This window comes from Pectinophora gossypiella, chromosome Z, assembly GCF_024362695.1.
Source record: "Pectinophora gossypiella chromosome Z, ilPecGoss1.1, whole genome shotgun sequence".
NCBI lineage: Eukaryota > Metazoa > Arthropoda > Insecta > Lepidoptera > Gelechiidae > Pectinophora > Pectinophora gossypiella.
The window spans coordinates 4,286,850-4,309,483 of NC_065433.1; the positions used below are offsets into that span (position 1 = coordinate 4,286,850).

At 37.3% G+C, this 22,634-nt stretch overlaps 2 protein-coding genes across 3 annotated transcripts in view; both read right to left on the minus strand.

Moving 5' to 3' along the window:
* The window catches only part of LOC126380081 (serine/arginine repetitive matrix protein 2-like), a 103,094-nt gene that overhangs the window by 35,946 nt on the left and 44,514 nt on the right, over positions 1–22,634 (minus strand). The gene's annotated exons all lie outside the window — the stretch shown is intronic.
* Positions 10,290–20,783, minus strand: LOC126380124 (uncharacterized). Its single transcript, XM_050029374.1, has 5 exons — positions 20,683–20,783; positions 20,208–20,267; positions 19,625–19,729; positions 11,778–12,653; positions 10,290–11,680 (listed from the first exon to the last, which is right to left on the minus strand). The coding sequence occupies exons 1-4, from the start codon at positions 20,735–20,737 to the stop codon at positions 11,782–11,784; spliced, it is 1,092 nt and encodes a 363-aa protein (XP_049885331.1). The 5' UTR covers positions 20,738–20,783; the 3' UTR covers positions 10,290–11,680; positions 11,778–11,781.

Genomic DNA, 22,634 nt, shown 5'->3' on the forward strand with positions numbered 1-22,634 from the left:
GGTACTTACAAAAATAGTTATGCATGCTAATTATTTAGTGCAATAAAAAATATTTGTATTGTATTGATTTTTTTTTTCTATTTGCATGGAAAAAATAAGTAAATAGTAGAATACAAAAATAAAATTCATCTATAAACTTATAACTAAACTTAAACTTACCTTATGAGAGGTATGTGAGTGAATTATAGAGTTTCTATGTCTATGGAGTGAATATTGTTGGTACTGCATCACTATGTAATAATTTTGTTTGGTATCCTGCTCGATAGCAAGCAAGATATATCGAAATGTAATGAGCACAGGTGAAAATAAGAAAAACGCGTCCTTCAGAAGAGAGAATCATCTCGTTTCATGGTCTGAATCCAATTGTTTCTTAATTTCTGGTTTCGTAAATTAGGATATTTAGGAAAAACACAATAAATCATTTAATTCGCCTTAAAATAACCAATACTGACAGTTAATTTTCAATAATATAATCATTATTTAAGAAATATTTTAGGAAATATGTAATCTTCATCCAAATCGGAAACAGGTCGAAGAATAAATTAAAGATGAATAGAATAACACATCTAGATGTTACATTAAAACATAATAATATGTTGTCGACATCAAAGGACAACACTACTTATAATACTTTGAGTACATGATCTGTCAAAGCTGATTAACGTAAAATGTGAAATCAATTATTTGTACAAAATGTCGACGGCTTTGCTGAAAATATGCGTCTGCATCGTATTTAGGGCTCAATAAACTTTTGAAAAAACAGACCATGTAATGTACTTCGTGCACACAAATATGAATAATGTGGTCGATAACTTACCCATGGTGAGACATTATTTGATCGTTCTCCATTATAACACCCATTCTACTCTCACAACCAATGGCTACGCAAGCCATGGTTCATAATGAATAACTATTTCACAGATTTTTTATATAAAAAGTTGAAATAACATCCCAAAACACCGAAAAACTAACGCCAGGTTTGGTATCCAGCTGGCTACCACAACATCTCAAAACGGGAAACCTGACGTTCTAGACAGCGGCGTTTGTCTATATTTGTTTCTTTTTTTCACAGAGAATGTTGCCATAGGGAAGAAAGAGAGCTAGGTATGATAGTTTCATCGTCATTCTAAAATATTATCTGTCTATTCTATACTTGGTCTTTGTCCACACTGAACATCATCAACATATGTGGAATATTCCAATGCAAAGGAAGCTAATGGATATTTACTTTTAAAACGATGTGAAAGTTCCATGAGACCGTGTCGTTAAAAAGCTGAGCTTTTAAGCCCCACAGTTTGTAACTGAATGCATTTAATGAAATCATGTGTGGAGTCACGCCATAAAATGTTTTGTAAACAACAATAGGTATTTATTATCAACAAGCACTTGTCTATACGTGGACTTAATGTCACAAAGTAAGACATAATATTATGTTCTAAACAAAATCAAAATGTCAAAAAGTTCACTTTGAACAGTGGAGCCATTTAACAAAATATCATTAAGGCATAAACCATTTTTTTTGTTTTCATACTGGCGTCAAAGGATTGCAAACAGGGTGATGAGGCAGAAATGACACATTTCCAGAATTTAAATCATAACTGTCAATATTAAAATATATGACCCTGGTTTATGTAATCATTAATCATCATCATCAAAAACACAACAACAATAATAATCATTAATAAACTTACTAGGTATAATGTTGATATAGAATACTGTCTTTAAGAAATGCCTTTCAAGGTTATAAAGTCTTTGTAATGCTGAAGAAAAAGAATCTCCTATAAGAATATCCTCTAGTTCCTGTTTCAAAGATACAACGGTTTTTTTTTTATTTACTAAACTTACAGAAGCTTAGATAAGCATTCTTCTGCTAATTGGTGCTCAGAAGTCACTTCTTTAAAAACACTAGGCACATTTACGCATTTCCAAAATTTGGAAATATTATCATTAATCTCATTTAATTGTTACCTTGTATATTAATACATAAATTGGAGGAAAAAACCTTGCCAGCAGACTCCCTGCCACCTTATAACCAAAACTTGTATTTCTTATTTTAAGTAGGGGCCGGACGATGTAACAGGAATCACGCTGCAGCACCTGAAAGAATAGGTATGTCACAACCCAATAGCAACAATATTTCATGACTTTTGTTAAAGTTTTTGTCAGCTAATTGCACATGAGCAGGGATGTTAAATTTGGAAATGTGAAAAGAATGTTGACTTATTTTTCTTACAACTCAGCAGGTAATATTCATGGAGAAGCTATTTGTTGTTGAATGTATACACACCTCACATTAGCCTTTGTTGAGACATTTATTACATTATATACACTTCACAATTTACTTTCTTTGCTAAATCGTCAGTTATAAAAGATAGCTGAGACCCAAAGTCAATAGTACACTCATAAAGTTTGCAGTACTTACATGATGGTGATGTGGAAGACTTGGTGGCCACACCAGTGACAACTTTACCACTGGACTTGGCACGCCTTGGGGATGGAACAATCCTCTCTTCGTCGCTATTTTCAATGGCAACGGCCAGTTTTCTGTAAATAACAAAAACTCATCCAGTATGGGCACCTCCTTTATGTTCTTTCTAAATAAAAACCCCTGTTGGAATATGTGACAACCTTTTTTTTATTAAAATATTCACAAGTAGGTGTGTCCCATGAATCAAAATCAGTAGGCAAATTTTTGCGCTGTGCACTTTTTAAAAGATGTTATATCTAAAACGCTTTATACATGGAAGTTTGTAATTTGAGAGCCATTGTTAGATATATCTATCATGTAGAAGTTTAAGAGCATCATTATAATTTTTATCAGTAAGTGGCATAATTTTTATTATTATACTTTACGTACCGTAGTTGGACTCGGAGCCACTGCAGGGGTGCTGGATCTAAGTAGGCGATCCAAAACCGCAATACTATTAAAGTATTTGGTTTCATATTCGCCATCGCCATAGTCTTCTTCGTCATCATCGTCAAACAACACCAATAAATGTAAGTCTCGTAATCTTTATAGGCTTCGACAAGCTGTTTACGCTTTTCGTATAAAAGCTCATGAGAGCTCGTACCTATTGTGATTAAAACCCCTTGACGAATATTTTATAATCGAACAATTTGTTTTTATGTACAATAATAAACAATGAACAAAAAAGGCGCAAAGTACACAAATAGCGATTTTAACACGTTGCCAGTCCAGTGCCCCCAACGTGGGGGCACCACAAAGTATGATGGCAAGTCCGTGCCCCCACGTGTGGGTCACGGGGTTCATATAACTTCGAACTACGTTTTCGGGCTTGGACTTAGGAGTACGTTTATGTAATTTACTGGACTTATCAGCAAAGGATGAAGTCATAGGATGAAAAAAAAACAATCCACATTTTGTTTTTCGTGCGGGAAATATGAATTATTTTTTACAGAGTAAAACAAAAACGCTATTTTATTAAAAAAATATATTTATTTATATCAAAATTCCGCGACTTTATAATTTGTCTTCAATATCTTCATTTTCATACAACAGTTTCAATATCTGATATGATGCTTTCAGCGTCACTATCTTCCAGAATCCTCTGGATATCCCTATCCGCTAAAATAGACATTTTATGCGCAAAAGTGAACGTACTATATCGGAATCAAAACAACAACAGTTTCGAGTCTCAGATAAATGTAGGAATTATAATAATTGTTGAACTACTCGCAAAGTAAAATAAAAAATTTACTCCCAAGTCCGTGGGGTCACATTATTTCCTCCTCATAAGTCCGTGCCCCCACATGTGGGTCACGGGAAAAACTGCTGAAAACTGAAAGGAAAAATGATTTTTCGGAAATGAAACTTCTTATACGTTGTAGTTACATATAATAACATACGAATTCGACATTATCTAAGTTGGACTTACCGGGTCGAAAAAAAACTTTGTACGGGGACTGTGAACGTGTTAAATTGAAAGAATCCTGTACTGGTAAAATCTAGTTCTAGAATTGAAAGAAGAGTGACGAAACGAAAATGCCCGCGTTCGGATACAGACTTATACAGCCGATGAACAATTCCGCTTCAAGCGGTATTTCGCTAGACGATTTCTTCATACAAAAAATCTTCCTCGCTGCAGCGCTGCAAACATGATTTCGCGCCAATTTAATTTTCGCGGCAAATTGAGTTGGCGTCATTTTGCTGTCTTCTTTTTTCACGGATGCGATGTATATTGTTATCTCGTTCACACACTTAGGATATGCAGTGTACAGCGTTGCCAGACGTCCCGATTTTGGCGGGAATGAGAAATACTGAGAATAGGCTAGATCCAACAGTTTCCAACTAGTCAAATCAGTTACTTTTTACTAAACGTCAAAACACGAAATTATTATAGAATTTGTTTGAAAAAGCCAAAAGCACATTGTGACGTCACAGAAAAACGTGATAAATTGTCGGACTTATTATTACGTTTTTCTTGTTTTAAATTCAAAAATGAGTAAAATTGAAAAAAGAAAACGTTTTTCGTTACTTTTAGATGTGTCTTTATTTAGTAGGTAATCAGAATTTAATAATTTAACTTGAACCTAGTACACGACCCAATTTGAGAAAACGCGGGGCGGATGGCACAGACAAGTGTGGACTGGAAATTCCGTTTTTTTTTTTTTTTCAGAAGACGAATAAGACTCATCTATTTAACGATAGGGTAAATCTGATTAAAAATATAATATTTTTAGTAAAATACATTTTCAAAAAAATGTTTTACAGCCTTTAATAGAAGTAATCTTCTGATTTGCCACGATTTTAGGTAGTACCTAGTAACAAACAATAGGTTTTTCTTCAAAGTACTGTTTCGCGCGTAAAATACGCACCGACCGACGACGCAATGAGTAATAACACCAATTTCTTTGAAGTGCACTTCCAGGCAGTAACGCAGGCATTAATCTTCTAATTTGAAAATCTTGTTTTCCTTCAGCTTCTTTGGCTAGTGGAATGTGGAAATCCAGCCTCCGCGTCAGCGCAATGAAAATGAAAGGCCGTTTCAACGGATCTTGTCGGTCAGCCGGAACAACAGACGAAGCACAGTTATATAAGTAACTTTTTCATCGTCCTATTTCCGAAGGACCAATTCTTCTGTTTAGCATGAAGATAAATTATTGAACTTCACTGATTTTATAAATTAATTTTGTGGAGTTAAAATAAAACCATCATTTTTGTATAATATATAGTTGAACAGGAAGTTCTTTTCTTATCCCTACCACAGCTCGCAACAACAAACACTTTGGGACCCCGATACCGATCCCGTCGGCGAGGTCAATGATTTCCCTCAACTGAGCTGCTACCTCAGTCTGTTATCTTAAATATTATACCGAAAGCCTCCAGCGCTCCACAGCTGTTCGGCCAAGTCTACGCAAAGTCACGTAAAAATATCAAAGAAAAATATAATCGACAGGGATCTTATGGTATATGGCCAAAATCAACTTTTTTTGCTGCTGTTTTCCTAAAAAATGACATATAATAACACTTGTTTGTTAGATGGTGCAACCCAGCGCCCTCCTGTCGATGCCGCCATCCAAATTCCACAAGATTAATGTCTCTTGGCGTACTGAAATACCACAAGAGTGCCAAGCATTTTTTTATATTTTATTTTATATATTAATAGCATTGGTATACAATTACCGTTCATTGAACATGAACGCTAAAAGGTGGGACGTAAAGTTGGAGCACGCTGCGTGCTCAACTGTCAACACGGAGAAGAGCGCGAAAGAAAGGTAAGACTAAGAAAGGTACCTAAGAGTACTTATTATATTGAATGTACCTACTCACATTGTGCATGCAATCATGGTAAATTGTATTATTGGCAGTAAAATCCACCGAAATTATTATTTTAGTTACATGAAATGCAATTAATTAAGCAGTTCAGTGTTTTTTTTAAGTTAGGCCTACCTATTTATTTATATTCTGAACCTTCATAGTTCAAAATTTTTTGTTTGCGATTTGTGTGTTAAATAAATATTAACTGATGATTACAAAAGCTTCTTTCGTAAGTTGTACTACCTACCTAAGTTTATTAAATTATGTATTGTAATTGGCTTATTATTTACGTTAGTAACCAATAATATAGCCAAATAATAATATAATAATAATATAGCAATAATACTAATACTACATTTTCATACATTTTGTAAAAAAATATAAGTCTGTTCTCAAAAAGAGTGATACAGGCGTATTGTAAGGACCGTTAGAACATTTATTACATAAAAATAAAATAATAATATAGCAATAATACCAATAGCAACCAAAGGGTGGCCGCAATGTCGTATTAAAATGATACTATAGTATATGTGGACTAGATGGACCGTCCTCGACCTCCTCGGCCATAACACCTTGCGAAATGACATAGATTCAAAAATGATAAATTGACCTTTAACAAGTTTGTCCATGATAATTACGTTGAATAAGTGGTTCTGAATCTGTCACCGCAACGTACGGTTCTTCTTAGGTATCTTTCTATCAGGGTACAAATAGGTATCGTTTTAACTAATTTTCTTGTGGTTCTACCCACCCAGGTATGGATACTAGGTCGTTATTTCTGTATTTAATGAATAACATTCACCATTTTTAAAAGTAAAATGTGTTATTCAAATACAGCTTGGCGAAAAAGAGAAACTTGAAAAATACTTTTTAAATTAGTTGCGCACTGATCTCAATCAAAAAATATACTAGTATTGCTAATGAGGCAACAGAGCGCGGTGTCATTCTAATTCTTTGCCGAGCTGTATGTTTTTTCCAATGGAATTATGCTTTAAGATGGTTAAAGCTTTCAATTTTCGAATTATTCGGTTTATACGAATTAATTACCGATTAATTTAAGCTTCATAATTTATAGATAACTTTTAAATATGTGTAATTCGATATAAGTAATGAATAACGAAACATTTCGCGTTTATACAAGTCAGTTATTGTTCATACTGAAACTGATATTCGGAAAGCTGTTCTTCACATAATAGTTCAACTATCAACGAATTATCTTTGTACTTTAATGACAAAATATCCTGTTATACTAGTTGTAATGTTTCCTACAATGTTTTCGTGTTATATATATTCACAAGTGCCTGGCATTATAGGTACATAACAAACATTAGATTTCAGTATGAACAATAACTGTGGTTTTCGATCAACGTAATCAGACTTTAAATAGATGTATCTGTATAATTAAGAAATGTATGTTACGTTGTAAGCTCTGCGTGTACACCACCGCTCGAAGACTGCGATAGTGTGCAGTGTTTGTTATAAACGTGTTGTATCATAGTTACGAATTAAATGTGTAGACAAATGTGTCTTCAATGCGCCGGGGACATTGCTGTATCTGTGAAACTAGACTACATAACCATACAGAAGGAAGAGTTTGATTTTGTAACAAGTAGAGCCGCTAGACCACGGCGCGAGGAGCCCGGCCACCCACCGTCTCGTGTCCCCTTGCTGCGGGCGCCCTCCACACCCTGTATACGACATAGATTGTAACTACCGTGCAATTAAGCACGTTTACCCTTTTGAGTTGTTAATTTACATACGAGTATATCGAATTTACTGAACTTTTTCTACGATTTTTAAAGATTTATTTTTAATTATGACTAAGGTTCAATCTTCGTACTTATAAAGTGGTAATGTAACAATTAATGTTAAGATTAATAAATAGATACGCTATCTCAAACGTTTTTGTGTCTAATGTTACCTCCTTTGAGGAAATACATTCCTTCACTGGTGACTTTTAAGTAAGCAAGACAATTAACAAATATAGTTTTCATCTCATAAACTTTGCCTATTGGTTCACTTGTTTGATTAAAAGTCACTATTTTAAATAAGTATTATAATAAAGCTTGTAGGTTATCACGTAATCTTTTTGCTCGGGATATTGTGAAAGTAACGGGTACAAACTGATATTTATTTTGTCTATCATTACTGCAGTCAACCAACAGACTTGTGATTTGGTAAATAAAGTTGTCTTTTAATCTGACTAGTTTTTAATTTAAATACCTCTTAAAACTATATAATAACAAAATAATCTGATAAAAATAAAGCAGTACCTAGAATTTAATCAATGCTAACATTACTGAGAAATCAGATCTTCGCTACCTGCTGTAGTTATCGAGATACAAAAAAAGAGGTCCTAGAATAAGGATTTCGTAGGCGCTGTCACAAAAAATCTTTGTTAGTGAAATCAGATCCTCCCTAGGTGCTATAACAAAACAGTGATGCTAAGGAAAGCCTTATCGGGGCACTGCCACCAAAAAATGCTTATAACTTTGAAACGGCAGACCGACAAATTTCTGATATTTGGCGAAAAAATTTCGCCATTTTTCTGTGTAGTCAGAATCCCTGTCCGTCATGTTGCCAGGGCCAGGAAAAGAGACATGACTACCTTTGTCCTTTTGGGGTATGCATCTACGTGATAAGAAATGAAAGAACATCTAAGTACATACTTAATACGGTTTATTTATTTATTACAATTATTTAAAAAATCAATCAGATCAACATTGCCAGATGATCTGTGTTAATAATAAAAAAATAAATTAGTACACTTACAAAATGAATTGTAATGTATTGCAATCTCATAATCATCGAAGTCGTATACTTATCCATATTTATTTATTTATTTATACACAATTTACATAGTCATTACAGGCAATCCCAATTCAACTATGTAACATTATTAAGTAACGAAAACTTTGAGGGATGACTCAGAGTTGATATCAAGTGGAATTATCCGTCGCAAAAGTACAGAACTGAAAAAATACTAAAATTTTCATGACTTTTACAACAGGTAATTCCACTTGATATCGACTCAGAATCATGGTCTGAATCATCCTCTTCAGTATCTGTTATGGTGTCACTAACACCCTACCTGTACTTGTATGGCTACCTGTATTTATTTGTATGGGGTGTAAGGAGACATCGTAACAGATACTGAGAGGGGTGATTCAGTTGATTACACTGATTATATCAAGTGGAATTTTCCATCGCAAAAGTATAGAATTGAAAATTATCAAAAAAGTCTAAAAAATCATAATGAATTTTGCGACGGAAAATTCCACTTGATATTAACTCAGAATTATAGTCCCTTAGTATATTCGTTACAATGTCATTAATACCCTACATAAAATTACCACTCGCCGCTCCTTCGAAACCTTTTATTTCTCCTACTTTTAGTAAGAAACATCAACTGTATCTCAAAAAACGCAACAGCTCCACAGCTGAAATATTCACTAATTATGTATTTCTACATTGTTTGAAGTTTCTACCTACTCCACTGCAATGCCAGATGATCTGTGTTAATAAGTAAAAAAATAATTTCTTAAGTACACTTACAATATGAATTATAATGTATTGAAATCTCATTAATCATCGAAGTCTATTATAATCTACTTATACTTATCCACATTAAATCCAGATTATTATTAAGAATCAGACAATGTGCGCGCGCGAAGTGTTTGTGCGTGTCTTATTAATATTCAATATTTAAGTCAATATGGCAAAAGTGACCTTAGAAGCTATTGAAAAACGAATTCAGAAGGACTTAGCACCTATGGATCAAAAAATAGTGCTAGAATCATCGGAATTAAAGAAGATTGAAGAAAAAAAATCTCAAATCGAAAACAGAAAGCCGAGCACTTTGACGCGTGGTAACTTAGACATGTCGTGGCCAGATCATAGAATTGACCATTTCATGAAATGATCGACCATTTCATGAAATGGTCGTATTTCATGAAATGGCCAACTTCAACTGACCATATCGTTGAAACGTCAGCGTTTAATGATATTTCCATCCACGTTTGGCCATATCATTAATGTAGGGTGTCCATGATAAGTGGTGTAATAAAAACGCGAAATAAGATAGGAAATAATGTATTACTCTAGTACAAAGTACAAAAATGTTTAAAAGTCAATTAAAAATTAAAAAGTCGTTTTCGATTAACGGAGTGTTGATGTAGTTGACATATACGCCGTAACTGCATCTCGCTTTGAAGTCGTCGTCATATTTTTTGACACTATTTCATGCCATTGGTCATCATTCAGTATACTTTTCGTGTGTAAGATAAACATACTGGCGGCGTAGGGGTGGCCCAAGGGCCACCCCCGCCGCACCCTAACCTACTGTTATGCCTTGTAAAAATTATAAAAAAAAGGATTATGATAATTTAAATTATGACAAAAACATTTATGCGTTTTAATTGAATCCTGTTTCAAGTAGTTAATGCCATCTGCGGCATATCTACAATAAGTCACGTCAAAAAAAGAAACTTTACGGACAGTAGGATCGTCTATATTTTTCTTTTTTAAAATTAATATCTCTTCATTCGCAGTTTTAATTATATCATATTATGAAATCCAATAATAGTCCATTGATTTACGTAGCGTGGTCACTCGACCTTCATTATTTGCCATATAACCTAAAAATAAATAAAAGTTGCTGTCTACTGTTAATACGAGTTTTTCTTTTCACTTTAGTGTCAAAACATTGCTTCAATGCACTTTTATCTTGTATTTGCTCATTATTATTCGTATTATTCGCGTTCACACAAGAATAATTATTGTCCGCCGCCATTATGCAAAACATAAACAAAGCGACACCAGCGCCACTACCGGTGGATAATGTTACTATTTTACGATATGATCGCTAACGTTTGGCCATATCATGAAGTAATCATGCATTTAGTTGGTCATATCGTTAAACGTTTTGTGTTCATTGATCTGGCCAAACCACATCATGATGTGGCCAACGAATGTTGTTCCATTTCATGAAATACGACCATTTCATGAAATGGTCGATCATTTCATGAAATGATCAATTCTATGATATGGCCACGATAGACACATCACCACCAGCAAGCCAATCCACACCTAAAAATGCGACTCATAAGGCGTCAGTAAGATTAGATAGATACTGACTGATACATGATAACAGAGATGGAAATAATTACAATATACAGAGCTAATTAATGTATACGGAGTGTTAGTGACATCGTAACGAAAACTTCGAGGGATGATTCAGACCATGATTCTGAGTTGATATCAAGTGGAAATTTCCGTCGCAAAAGTACAGAAGAAAATTTTCATGACTTTTTCAACAGGTAATTCCACTTGATATCGACTCGGAATCATGGTCTGAAGCATCCCCTTCAGTATTGGTTATGGTGTCACTAACACCCGTACGTACTTGTATGGCTACCTGTATTTATTTGTATGGGGTGTAAGGTGACATCGTAACAAATAGTGAGAGGGGTGATTCAGTTGATTACTCTGATTAATATCAAGTAGAATTTTCCATCGCAAAAGTATAGAATTGAAAATTATCAAAAAAGTCTAAAAAATCATCATGAATTTTGCGACGGAAAATTCCACTTGATATTAACTCAGAATCATAGTCTGAGTCATCCCCTTAGTATATTCGTTACAATGTCATTAATACCCTACATAAAATTACCACTCGCCGCTCCTTCGAAACCTTTTATTTCTCCTACCTTTAGTAAGAAACATCAACTGTATCTCAAAAAACGCAACAGCTCCACAGCTGAAATTTTCAGTAATTATGTATTTCTATACGTACATTGTTTCGTCGTCCCGTGATCATGGCACTTGCGCTTCGCCTATCTTGGCTTTAGTGTTGGGTTTGTTAGTAGTTTGCCTTCACGCCAGCGGATTCGGCAACATCTGCTATAATATTTAAAAACAGTAAATAAATATCCTTTATTAAAACAGGTAGCGCAATCAATTTTGTGCGAGTATTTAATTGAATAGAAATTAACATTACCTATTTACGGATGTTTAGTAGTACTCAGACGGCGACGAGTTGAGCGACGAGTTAGGCGACGGCTATTGTTGAGCGAATGAACGGGAGACGGGGCCGGCCATTCTCCGAGTGACCGGGTAGGCGACGGAGCCGGCCATGGTCCGAGTGACGGGGTAGGAGACGGAACCGACGATGGTTCGAGTGACGGGGTAGGCGACAGGGCCGGCCATGGCGACCGGTAGGGTGCCGGCACGGGAGACGGGGCCGGCCATTCTCCGAGTGACCGGGTAGGCGACGGAGCCGGCCATGGTCCGAGTGACGGGGTAGGAGACGGAACCGACGATGGTTCGAGTGACGGGGAAGGCGACAGGGCCGGCCATGGCGACCGGTAGGGTGCCGGCACGGGAGACGGGGCCGGCCATTCTCCGAGTGACCGGGTACGCGACGGAGCCGGCCATGGCTCGAGTGCCAGGGTACGAGACGGAGCCGACCATCGTCCGAGTGACGGGGTAGGAGACGGAACCGACCATGGTTCGAGTGACGGGGTAGGCGACAGGGCCGGCCTTGGCGACCGGTTGGGTGCCGGCACGGGACACCGGATCGGTGGCAGGGTCAGCGACGAGTTGGCTGACGGGGCGGGCGTCGACTTGGGCGAATGGACGGGAGACGGGGCCGGCCATTCTCCGAGTGACCGGGTAGGCGACGGAGCCGACCATGATCCGAGTGACGGGGTAGGAGACGGAACCGACCATGGTCCGAGTGACGGGGCAGGCGACACGGCCGGCCGTAGGTAGTGCGATGGGTCGGGCGAACAAACGGGAGACGGGGCCGGCGGCGAGTTGGGCGACGAGGTGAACAACGGCTCAGGCCACGGTGCGCGCCGTGTACGGATGGTTCCTGCAAAGAATCAACCTTCTATAACATTTAAAAAAATAAACACAACAAACAAATTTAAAAAAATATATCTAGAAATCTAAAACTTATAGAGACTCGCGCTACTAAGTCTATGGTTATACTCGTAATTATACTACTTACACCTACCAAATTTTCCAAACAACATAAACATATTGACTGTCTACTAAAGTATACTATCTATACTTCACAGCGTTCTAAAGTAAGTTTAAATATGGTTTCTCGAACTAACACTTACGACTTCATTCAGCCAAACATGCTTGCTGATGATTTCTCTATAATAAACTTTAAACACAATCCGGAGGTCCCGGGTTAGAATCCCGGTAGGGAAAAATGACAAAAATTACTTTCTAATCCCTAGTTTGGGGCTCTAATCCCTAGGTCACTAACATCCTGTATTTGTAAGCATTATAACGCATCTCCCGAAACTCAGGCAAGAAGTATTTGTGATAGAAAACATACACATGTAATTTGTACATTTGACACCTGTATTGTTTTTTACAATACAAAAATCACTTGAATGCACCAAAAACTATCTTACCTGGCTTTTTATCCGATTTAGCGACTCCTATTGGTAAATCACGACGTTTAAAGCACTCGCCATCCTGACTCGACGTCGATGAAGGCGGTGCACGGGATGGGGTTGCTAAAAATAATAAAGAAATATATAACACCCTTAGCTTCCTTCTGCATAAGTTTTCCCATGGGACACTCCGGAGACTCCATCATAAAATACACTCATTCTTGGGCACACTTGGTTTTGTTCGCGTTACCCAGAACTAACTCTTGCGTACTAGCCAAACTCTTGTGAGAGGAGAGGTAAGATCGGATCGGTGGGGTGGGGAGTGTCCATTCCATACGTAGTATAGAACATCCATCTTAGGACTTCGTGTCAGAAATATTCGATAGATCTCTCACGGCTCTGTTCACCCCATTATGAACCACAGGCGAAATTAGTAATGTTATATTCAGCTACTTACGTCTTGTCGCCAGAGCTCTTTTGGTGGCTGGACGAGTAATACTTGCCGAAGGACCCCGTTCTAAAATAAAAAATATATTTGTTTTGTCATATAAATAAAAACCCTTACAAGATCTTGAATCAGCGGTTTGCTTGAATATCACTCATAATAAAAACAGTGATATATATCAATGTTTTTATTATGTTAGGGCTTATTTTATCATACCAACAGACGCAGCGAATGCTACCTACGCAGATAAGCGTCGTACACCTATTGGATGAGAGCTTCGATATATATCGAGAAATGCGCGGAAGCAGGCGCGGTTTTGTTAAAAAACAAAATGCAAGATATATGAACGCTCCGCACGCTCCGTAAACGTAAACCGCTCCAGTAGAAGCACAGCTTTAAGTTCTTTTCTCTATCTACTTGTTGATGAACAAGAACGACATTACGAACACTTTTGCTAATGATATAAAAGCTTGCAGTTACATACCTGGTGTGGCTTGCAACGCCGTCGTGTTTTGGTTATTTACTTTGAAATCCTTCATTGGGCGCTCATCTTCTCGATTGCCCTTTGAACTTTCACTTAAAGAACCAGCTATTGAGCTCGTATCGTCGTCTTTAATATGATTGGGTTCTTCCAATCTAGCAGTTAGTACGCGAGTGTCGTTGTGTGTCGTACTTCTTTTTCCTTCTCGCCCTGAAGACGCGTCACAGCCTTTGGCGAGGTCGCGGCCTCCTGAGGGTCTGTGAACCCCACTACCCACTGACGTGGCTCTACTGCCAGTCTCTCGTCCATTCTGACTGCCAGTCTCGAAATTATGACTCAAACGTTCCACTAACACCACAGGGAAGTATGCGTGTAAATCTGAAATGAGCAAAGTGTTTTCATACAATACCAACAATTACGAGCAGACCAAAGAACTTACAATTACAAAAAACACCCTCACACACATCGCACACCCTCATACATACACACGAACTAGCACGGAAAATATATTAAAATAGTGGAGAACATAAAGCCGGAGCTAACAGACTTCTAAAATAATAGTAATTGCATCTTGTATTAGAACTCCGCTCAAACTGTTATGGATGTTATTGTGTCAATGGGAGATAGCTGGTACTTATAGCATAGGTTGTACCTATTGTACCAGCAGTGCTAAAATTTTGATTCTGTTACTATTAGTTATGTACACGAACGTACAGAAAACACTTATATATGTTATTTGATTTTTTGACTCTAAGCTACAAGTGATTTTTGGTTCCTTTATTTTTTTATAGTCAAAAGTGTTCCTGAACATGTATAGTTCATAAGTTGCAAAGAAAGCTGATAAAATTATAAGTAAAATATTTTTATTAAATTCTAAAGTTAAGAAAAAAAATATTTAAAATTGTAGTACTTAGTTTTGCAGGCGAGTGTATATTTGAATCGTGAATATAGCATATTATACAAACTCAATTTGTTTTTTTTAAACTATTTTCATTTCCATACTTTGGCGGCGGAAAATTCCACTTGATATCAATTCTCAATTATCCATCAAAGTTTTCGTTACGATGTCACTAACATCCTGTATTTGTAAGCATTATAACGCATCTCCCGAAACTCAGGCAAGAAGTAATTGTGATAGAAAACATACACATGTAATTTGTACATTTGACACCTGTATTGTTTTTTAAAATACAAAAATCACTTTAATGCACAAAAAAATATCTTACCTGGCTTTTTATCCGATTTAGCGACTCCTATTGGTAAATCACGACGTTTAAAGCACTCGCCATCCTGACTCGACGTCGATGAAGGCGGTGCACGGGATGGGGTTGCTAAAAATAATAAAGAAATATATAACACCCTTAGCTTCCTTCTGCATAAGTTTTCCCATGGGACACTCCGGAGACTCCATCATAAAATACACTCATTCTTGGGCACACTTGGTTTTGTTCGCGTTACCCAGAACTAACTCTTGCGTACTAGCCAAACTCTTGTGAGAGGAGAGGTAAGATCGGATCGGTGGGGTGGGGAGTGTCCATTCCATACGTAGTATAGAACATCCATCTTAGGACTTCGTGTCAGAAATATTCGATAGATCTCTCACGGCTCTGTTCACCCCATTATGAACCACAGGCGAAATTAGTAATGTTATATTCAGCTACTTACGTCTTGTCGCCAGAGCTCTTTTGGTGGCTGGACGAGTAATACTTGCCGAAGGACCCCGTTCTAAAATAAAAAATATATTTGTTTTGTCATATAAATAATAAACCTTACAAGATCTTGAATCAGCGGTTTGCTTGAATATCACTCATAATAAAAACAGTGATATATATCAATGTTTTTATTATGTTAGGGCTTATTTTATCATACCAACAGACGCAGCGAATGCTACCTACGCAGATAAGCGTCGTACACCTATTGGATGAGAGCTTCGATATAAATCGAGAAATGCGCGGAAGCAGGCGCGGTTTTGTTAAAAAACAAAATGCAAGATATATGAACGCTCCGCACGCTCCGTAAACGTAAACCGCTCCAGTAGAAGCACAGCTTTAAGTTCTTTTCTCTATCTACTTGTTGATGAACAAGAACGACATTACGAACACTTTTGCTAATGATATAAAAGCTTGCAGTTACATACCTGGTGTGGCTTGCAACGCCGTCGTGTTTTGGTTATTTACTTTGAAATACTTCATTGGGCGCTCATCTTCTCGATTGCCCTTTGAACTTTCACTTAAAGAACCAGCTATTGAGCTCGTATCGTCGTCTTTAATATGATTGGGTTCTTCCAATCTAGCAGTTAGTACGCGAGTGTCGTTGTGTGTCGTACTTCTTTTTCCTTCTCGCCCTGAAGACGCGTCACAGCCTTTGGCGAGGTCGCGGCCTCCTGAGGGTCTGTGAACCCCACTACCCACTGACGTGGCTCTACTGCCAGTCTCTCGTCCATTCTGACTGCCAGTCTCGAAATTATGACTCAAACGTTCCACTAATACCACAGGGAAGTATGCGTGTAAATCTGAAATGAGCAAAGTGTTTTCATACAATACCAACAATTACGAGCAGACCAAAGAACTTACAATTACAAAAAACACCCTCACACACATCGCACACCCTCATACATACACACGAACTAGCACGGAAAATATATTAAAATAGTGGAGAACATAAAGCCGGAGCTAACAGACTTCTAAAATAATAGTAATTGCATCTTGTATTAGAACTCCGCTCAAACTGTTATGGATATTATTGTGTCAATGGGAGATAGCTGGTACTTATAGCATAGGTTGTACCTATTGTACCAGCAGTGCTAAAATTTTGATTCTGTTACTATTAGTTATGTACACGAACGTACAGAAAACACTTATATATGTTATTTGATTTTTTGACTCTAAGCTACAAGTGATTTTTGGTTCCTTTATTTTTTTATAGTCAAAAGTGTTCCTGAACATGTATAGTTCATAAGTTGCAAAGAAAGCTGATAAAATTATAAGTAAAATATTTTTATTAAATTCTAAAGTTAAGAAAAAAAATATTTAAAATTGTAGTACTTAGTTTTGCAGGCGAGTGTATATTTGAATCGTGAATATAGCATATTATACAAACTCAATTTGTTTTTTTTAAACTATTTTCATTTCCATACTTTGGCGGCGGAAAATTCCACTTGATATCAATTCTCAATTATCCATCAAAGTTTTCGTTACGATGTCACTAACATCCTGTATTTGTAAGCATTATAACGCATCTCCCGAAACTCAGGCAAGAAGTATTTGTGATAGAAAACATACACATGTAATTTGTACATTTGACACCTGTATTGTTTTTTAAAATACAAAAATCACTTTAATGCACAAAAAAATATCTTACCTGGCTTTTTATCCGATTTAGCGACTCCTATTGGTAAATCACGACGTTTAAAGCACTCGCCATCCTGACTCGACGTCGATGAAGGCGGTGCACGGGATGGGGTTGCTAAAAATAATAAAGAAATATATAACACCCTTAGCTTCCTTCTGCATAAGTTTTCCCATGGGACACTCCGGAGACTCCATCATAAAATACACTCATTCTTGGGCACACTTGGTTTTGTTCGCGTTACCCAGAACTAACTCTTGCGTACTAGCCAAACTCTTGTGAGAGGAGAGGTAAGATCGGATCGGTGGGGTGGGGAGTGTCCATTCCATACGTAGTATAGAACATCCATCTTAGGACTTCGTGTCAGAAATATTCGATAGATCTCTCACGGCTCTGTTCACCCCATTATGAACCACAGGCGAAATTAGTAATGTTATATTCAGCTACTTACGTCTTGTCGCCAGAGCTCTTTTGGTGGCTGGACGAGTAATACTTGCCGAAGGACCCCGTTCTAAAATAAAAAATATATTTGTTTTGTCATATAAATAATAAACCTTACAAGATCTTGAATCAGCGGTTTGCTTGAATATTACTTGTCTGCGTTGTTACGATAGCAAAGCACCCGCGGCAGACCAAACGCGGTGCGCGCAGCGCGAATGATATCAATGTTTTATTATATTAGGGCTTATTTTGTTATACCAATAGACGCAGCGAATGCTACCTACGCAGATAAGCGTCGTACACCTATTGGATGAGAGCTTCGATATATATCGAGAAATGCGCGGAAGCAGGCGCGGTTTTGTTAAAAAACAAAATGCAAGATATATGAACGCTCCGCACGCTCCGTAAACGTAAACCGCTCCAGTAGAAGCACAGCTTTAAGTTCTTTTCTCTATCTTCTTGTTGATGAACAAGAACGACATTACGAACACTTTTGCTAATGATATAAAAGCTTGCAGTTACATACCTGGTGTGGCTTGCAACGCCGTCGTGTTTTGGTTATTTACTTTGAAATACTTCATTGGGCGCTCATCTTCTCGATTGCCCTTTGAACTTTCACTTAAAGAACCAGCTATTGAGCTCGTATCGTCGTCTTTAATATGATTGGGTTCTTCCAATCTAGCAGTTAGTACGCGAGTGTCGTTGTGTGTCGTACTTCTTTTTCCTTCTCGCCCTGAAGACGCGTCACAGCCTTTGGCGAGGTCGCGGCCTCCTGAGGTTCTGTGAACCCCACTACCCTCTGACGTGGCTCTACTGCCAGTCTCTCGTCCATTCTGACTGCCAGTCTCGAAATTATGACTCAAACGTTCCACTAATACCACAGGGAAGTATGCGTGTAAATCTGAAATGAGCAAAGTGTTTTCATACAATACCAACAATTACGAGCAGACCAAAGAACTTACAATTACAAAAAACACCCTCACACACATCGCACACCCTCATACATACACACGAACTAGCACGGAAAATATATTAAAATAGTGGAGAACATAAAGCCGGAGCTAACAGACTTCTAAAATAATAGTAATTGCATCTTGTATTAGAACTCCGCTCAAACTGTTATGGATATTATTGTGTCAATGGGAGATAGCTGGTACTTATAGCATAGGTTGTACCTATTGTACCATCAGTGCTAAAATTTTGATTCTGTTACTATTAGTTATGTACACGAACGTACAGAAAACACTTATACATGTTAATTGATTTTTTGACACTAAGCTACAAGTGATGTATAGTTCACAAGTTGCAAAGAAAGCTGATAAAATTATCTATAAGTAGAATATTTTTAAATTCTAAAGTTTAGAAAAAAATATATTTAAAATTGTAGTACTTAAGTTTTGCAGGTGAGTGTATATTTGAATCGTGAATATAGCATATTATTATACAAACTCATTATATTCATTTGTTTTTTTTAAACTATTTTCATTTCCATACTTTGGCGGCGGAAAATTCCACTTAATATCAATTCTCAATTATCCCTCAAAGTTTTCGTTACGATGTCACTAACATCCTGTATTTGTAAGCATTATAACGCATCTCCCGAAACTCAGGCAAGAAGTAATTGTGATAGAAAACATACACATGTAATTTGTACATTAGACACATGTATTGTTTTTCACAGTACAAAAATCACTTTAATGCACCAAAAAATATCTTACCTGGCTTTTTATCCGATTTAGCGACTCCTATTGGTAAATCACGACGTTTAAAGCACTCGCCATCCTGACTCGACGTCGATGAAGACGGTGCACGGGATGGGGTTGCTAAAAATAATAAAGAAATATATAACACCCTTAGCTTCCTTCTGCATAAGTTTTCCCATGGGACACTCCGGAGACTCCATCATAAAATACACTCATTCTTGGGCACACTTGGTTTTGTTCGCGTTACCCATAACTAACCCTTGCGTGCTAGCGAAACAGACAGTGAAATCGATTCGAAACAATAATCATCAGCAACTCTTGTGTGTAGTCACGCACGGAACCAAATATCGGGGGAGAGGTGAGATAAGATCGGATCGGTGGGGGGGTGTCCATTCCATACGTAGTATAGAACATCCATCTTAGGACTTCGTGTCAGAAATATTCGATAGATCTCTCACGTCCCTGTTCACACCATTATGAACCACAGGCGAAATTAGTTATAGAATAGAATAGAAATAGTTTATTATGAAAGGACGCCACACACAAAAAGAAAGACAACAATATCATATCTTATGTAATGTTATGTTCATCTACTTACGTCTTGTCGCCAGAGCTCTTTTGGTGGTTGGACGAGTAATACTTGCCGAAGGACCCCGTTCTAAAATAAAAAAAAAATATATTTGTTTTGTCATATAAATAATAAACCTTACAAGATCTTGAATCAGCGGTTTGCTTGAATATCACTCATAATAAAAACAGTGATATATATCAATGTTTTTATTATGTTAGGGCTTATTTTATCATACCAACAGACGCAGCGAATGCTACCTACGCAGATAAGCGTCGTACACCTATTGGATGAGAGCTTCGATATAAATCGAGACTACGCGGGGGCAGGCGCGGTTTTGTTAAAAAACAAAATGCAAGATATATGAACGCTCCGCACGCTCCGTAAACGTAAACCGCTCCAGTAGAAGCACAGCTTTAAGTTCTTTTCTCTATCTACTTGTTGATGAACAAGAACGACATTACGAACACTTTTGCTAATGATATAAAAGCTTGCAGTTACATACCTGGTGTGGCTTGCAACGCCGTCGTGTTTTGGTTATTTACTTTGAAATACTTCATTGGGCGCTCATCTTCTCGATTGCCCTTTGAACTTTCACTTAAAGAACCAGCTATTGAGCTCGTATCGTCGTCTTTAATATGATTGGGTTCTTCCAATCTAGCAGTTAGTACGCGAGTGTCGTTGTGTGTCGTACTTCTTTTTCCTTCTCGCCCTGAAGACGCGTCACAGCCTTTGGCGAGGTCGCGGCCTCCTGAGGGTCTGTGAACCCCACTACCCACTGACGTGGCTCTACTGCCAGTCTCTCGTCCATTCTGACTGCCAGTCTCGAAATTATGACTCAAACGATCCACTTATACTACAGGGGAGTGTCCGTGTAAATCTGAAATAAGCAAAGTGTATCTACAATTACGAGAAGACCGAAAAACGTACAATTGGCGGTTTTTTGGAAAATACCAATTTCTTCCAGGCAACATCAGGTATTATTTTTGTAATTTGCTACTAACTTTGGAATGACACGATGTCCAGAAGACTCTTAGCCGACAGTTGGTTGTGCTTATGGATAATCCTGTCTTTCTTAACCTCCTTCGAAGGACCGTGCTTGACGGCTGCATGGCTACCGTCAGTCTTTGGTTTGTTTTGTGCAAATTTTCTTAATGCTTGTACACGTCTGCAACAAGGGAAAAAACTATGTTAGAATATACATAGTTGTACAGCTGGAACCCACAGAGAATGTAATCACTCGATCACTGTAAATCACGCTTAGGGGCGGTACTGGATGAATTCTTTCAAATATTATCGTCTCGTTCTCATTTCATGAGGGAGGAACGGGGAGATATATACCATACAAAGTCGATCAAAACTTGATTCAAGTCCTGGCTTCGTAGTGATCAATAATTTTAAAATTTCCTGTGCCATACTAATTTCACACGAAACTCCTCGACTGGCGATGGTCCATACAAAATCGATAACAAAATCTAAGTCACATCTAGATAAACATTTAGGGTGGTACTCGTATTAATAAACTAATCTCAACTTCGAGACTGCTTTCAAGATCATGTCAATGTGACAGTTCTTATATAAAAACAGGGGCTTGAGCTGAGTTTCAGCTGAGATTAGTTTATTATTACCACCCTTTTAAATTGTAGTCATCAGTTTTTTGTATCGGATCGTTTTGCATATTATCCAAACACTTTTGTTTGCTAAGCGGGTGCATTAGTGAATTATTTACGGGGATCGAAACGACCACCCTGCTACGGTCCCCGTATATAACTGACAGGAGTCAGGTCAGGAACTACACGAGCGACCAGCTTGTGAATTTCATCCCGTCACCGCACCCCGCCCCCTTTCCGCGCCCTTCCAGTGGCCCCTCCCATCCAATTTCCGCCTCCCACTTGTCTTGGAAGCACATGCACTAGTGGCCATTACATTACACAAGAATAACTCAGGTTTACAATAAAAAGCAGTCGCAGTATATCCAATTAATAATTCATCTAATATTTTATAATACACTTATTTAATGTTTTTTTATTGCCATAAATGCAGTGAAAAACATGTTACAAAGAATAATTATCGTGCATTTAAATTATAATAATCATGCAAAAATTATAAAAAAGAAGAAAATGAATATGTCAATTTATACGTACATAAGACTCCCATAAATAAAAAATATATACGTATAATTACAATCACATTATTTTGCACAAATTTAAAATACGTCGTACATATTTCATAAACATAAATTCATAAAAGCAAATTAAACAAAAACATGTAAAGTACATTTAATAATGGACATTTAAATAAAGTGTATATGAAGCTAGGTGTATGATAGTATACCAATAATTTAAAGAGAACAACAATATTATTTCAACGACTACTCTTCGGCATGAGGACCAAATAGGCAACCCGATATCATAATTCAAATTCAAAAATATCTTCATTCAGTAGGTATCTTCATAG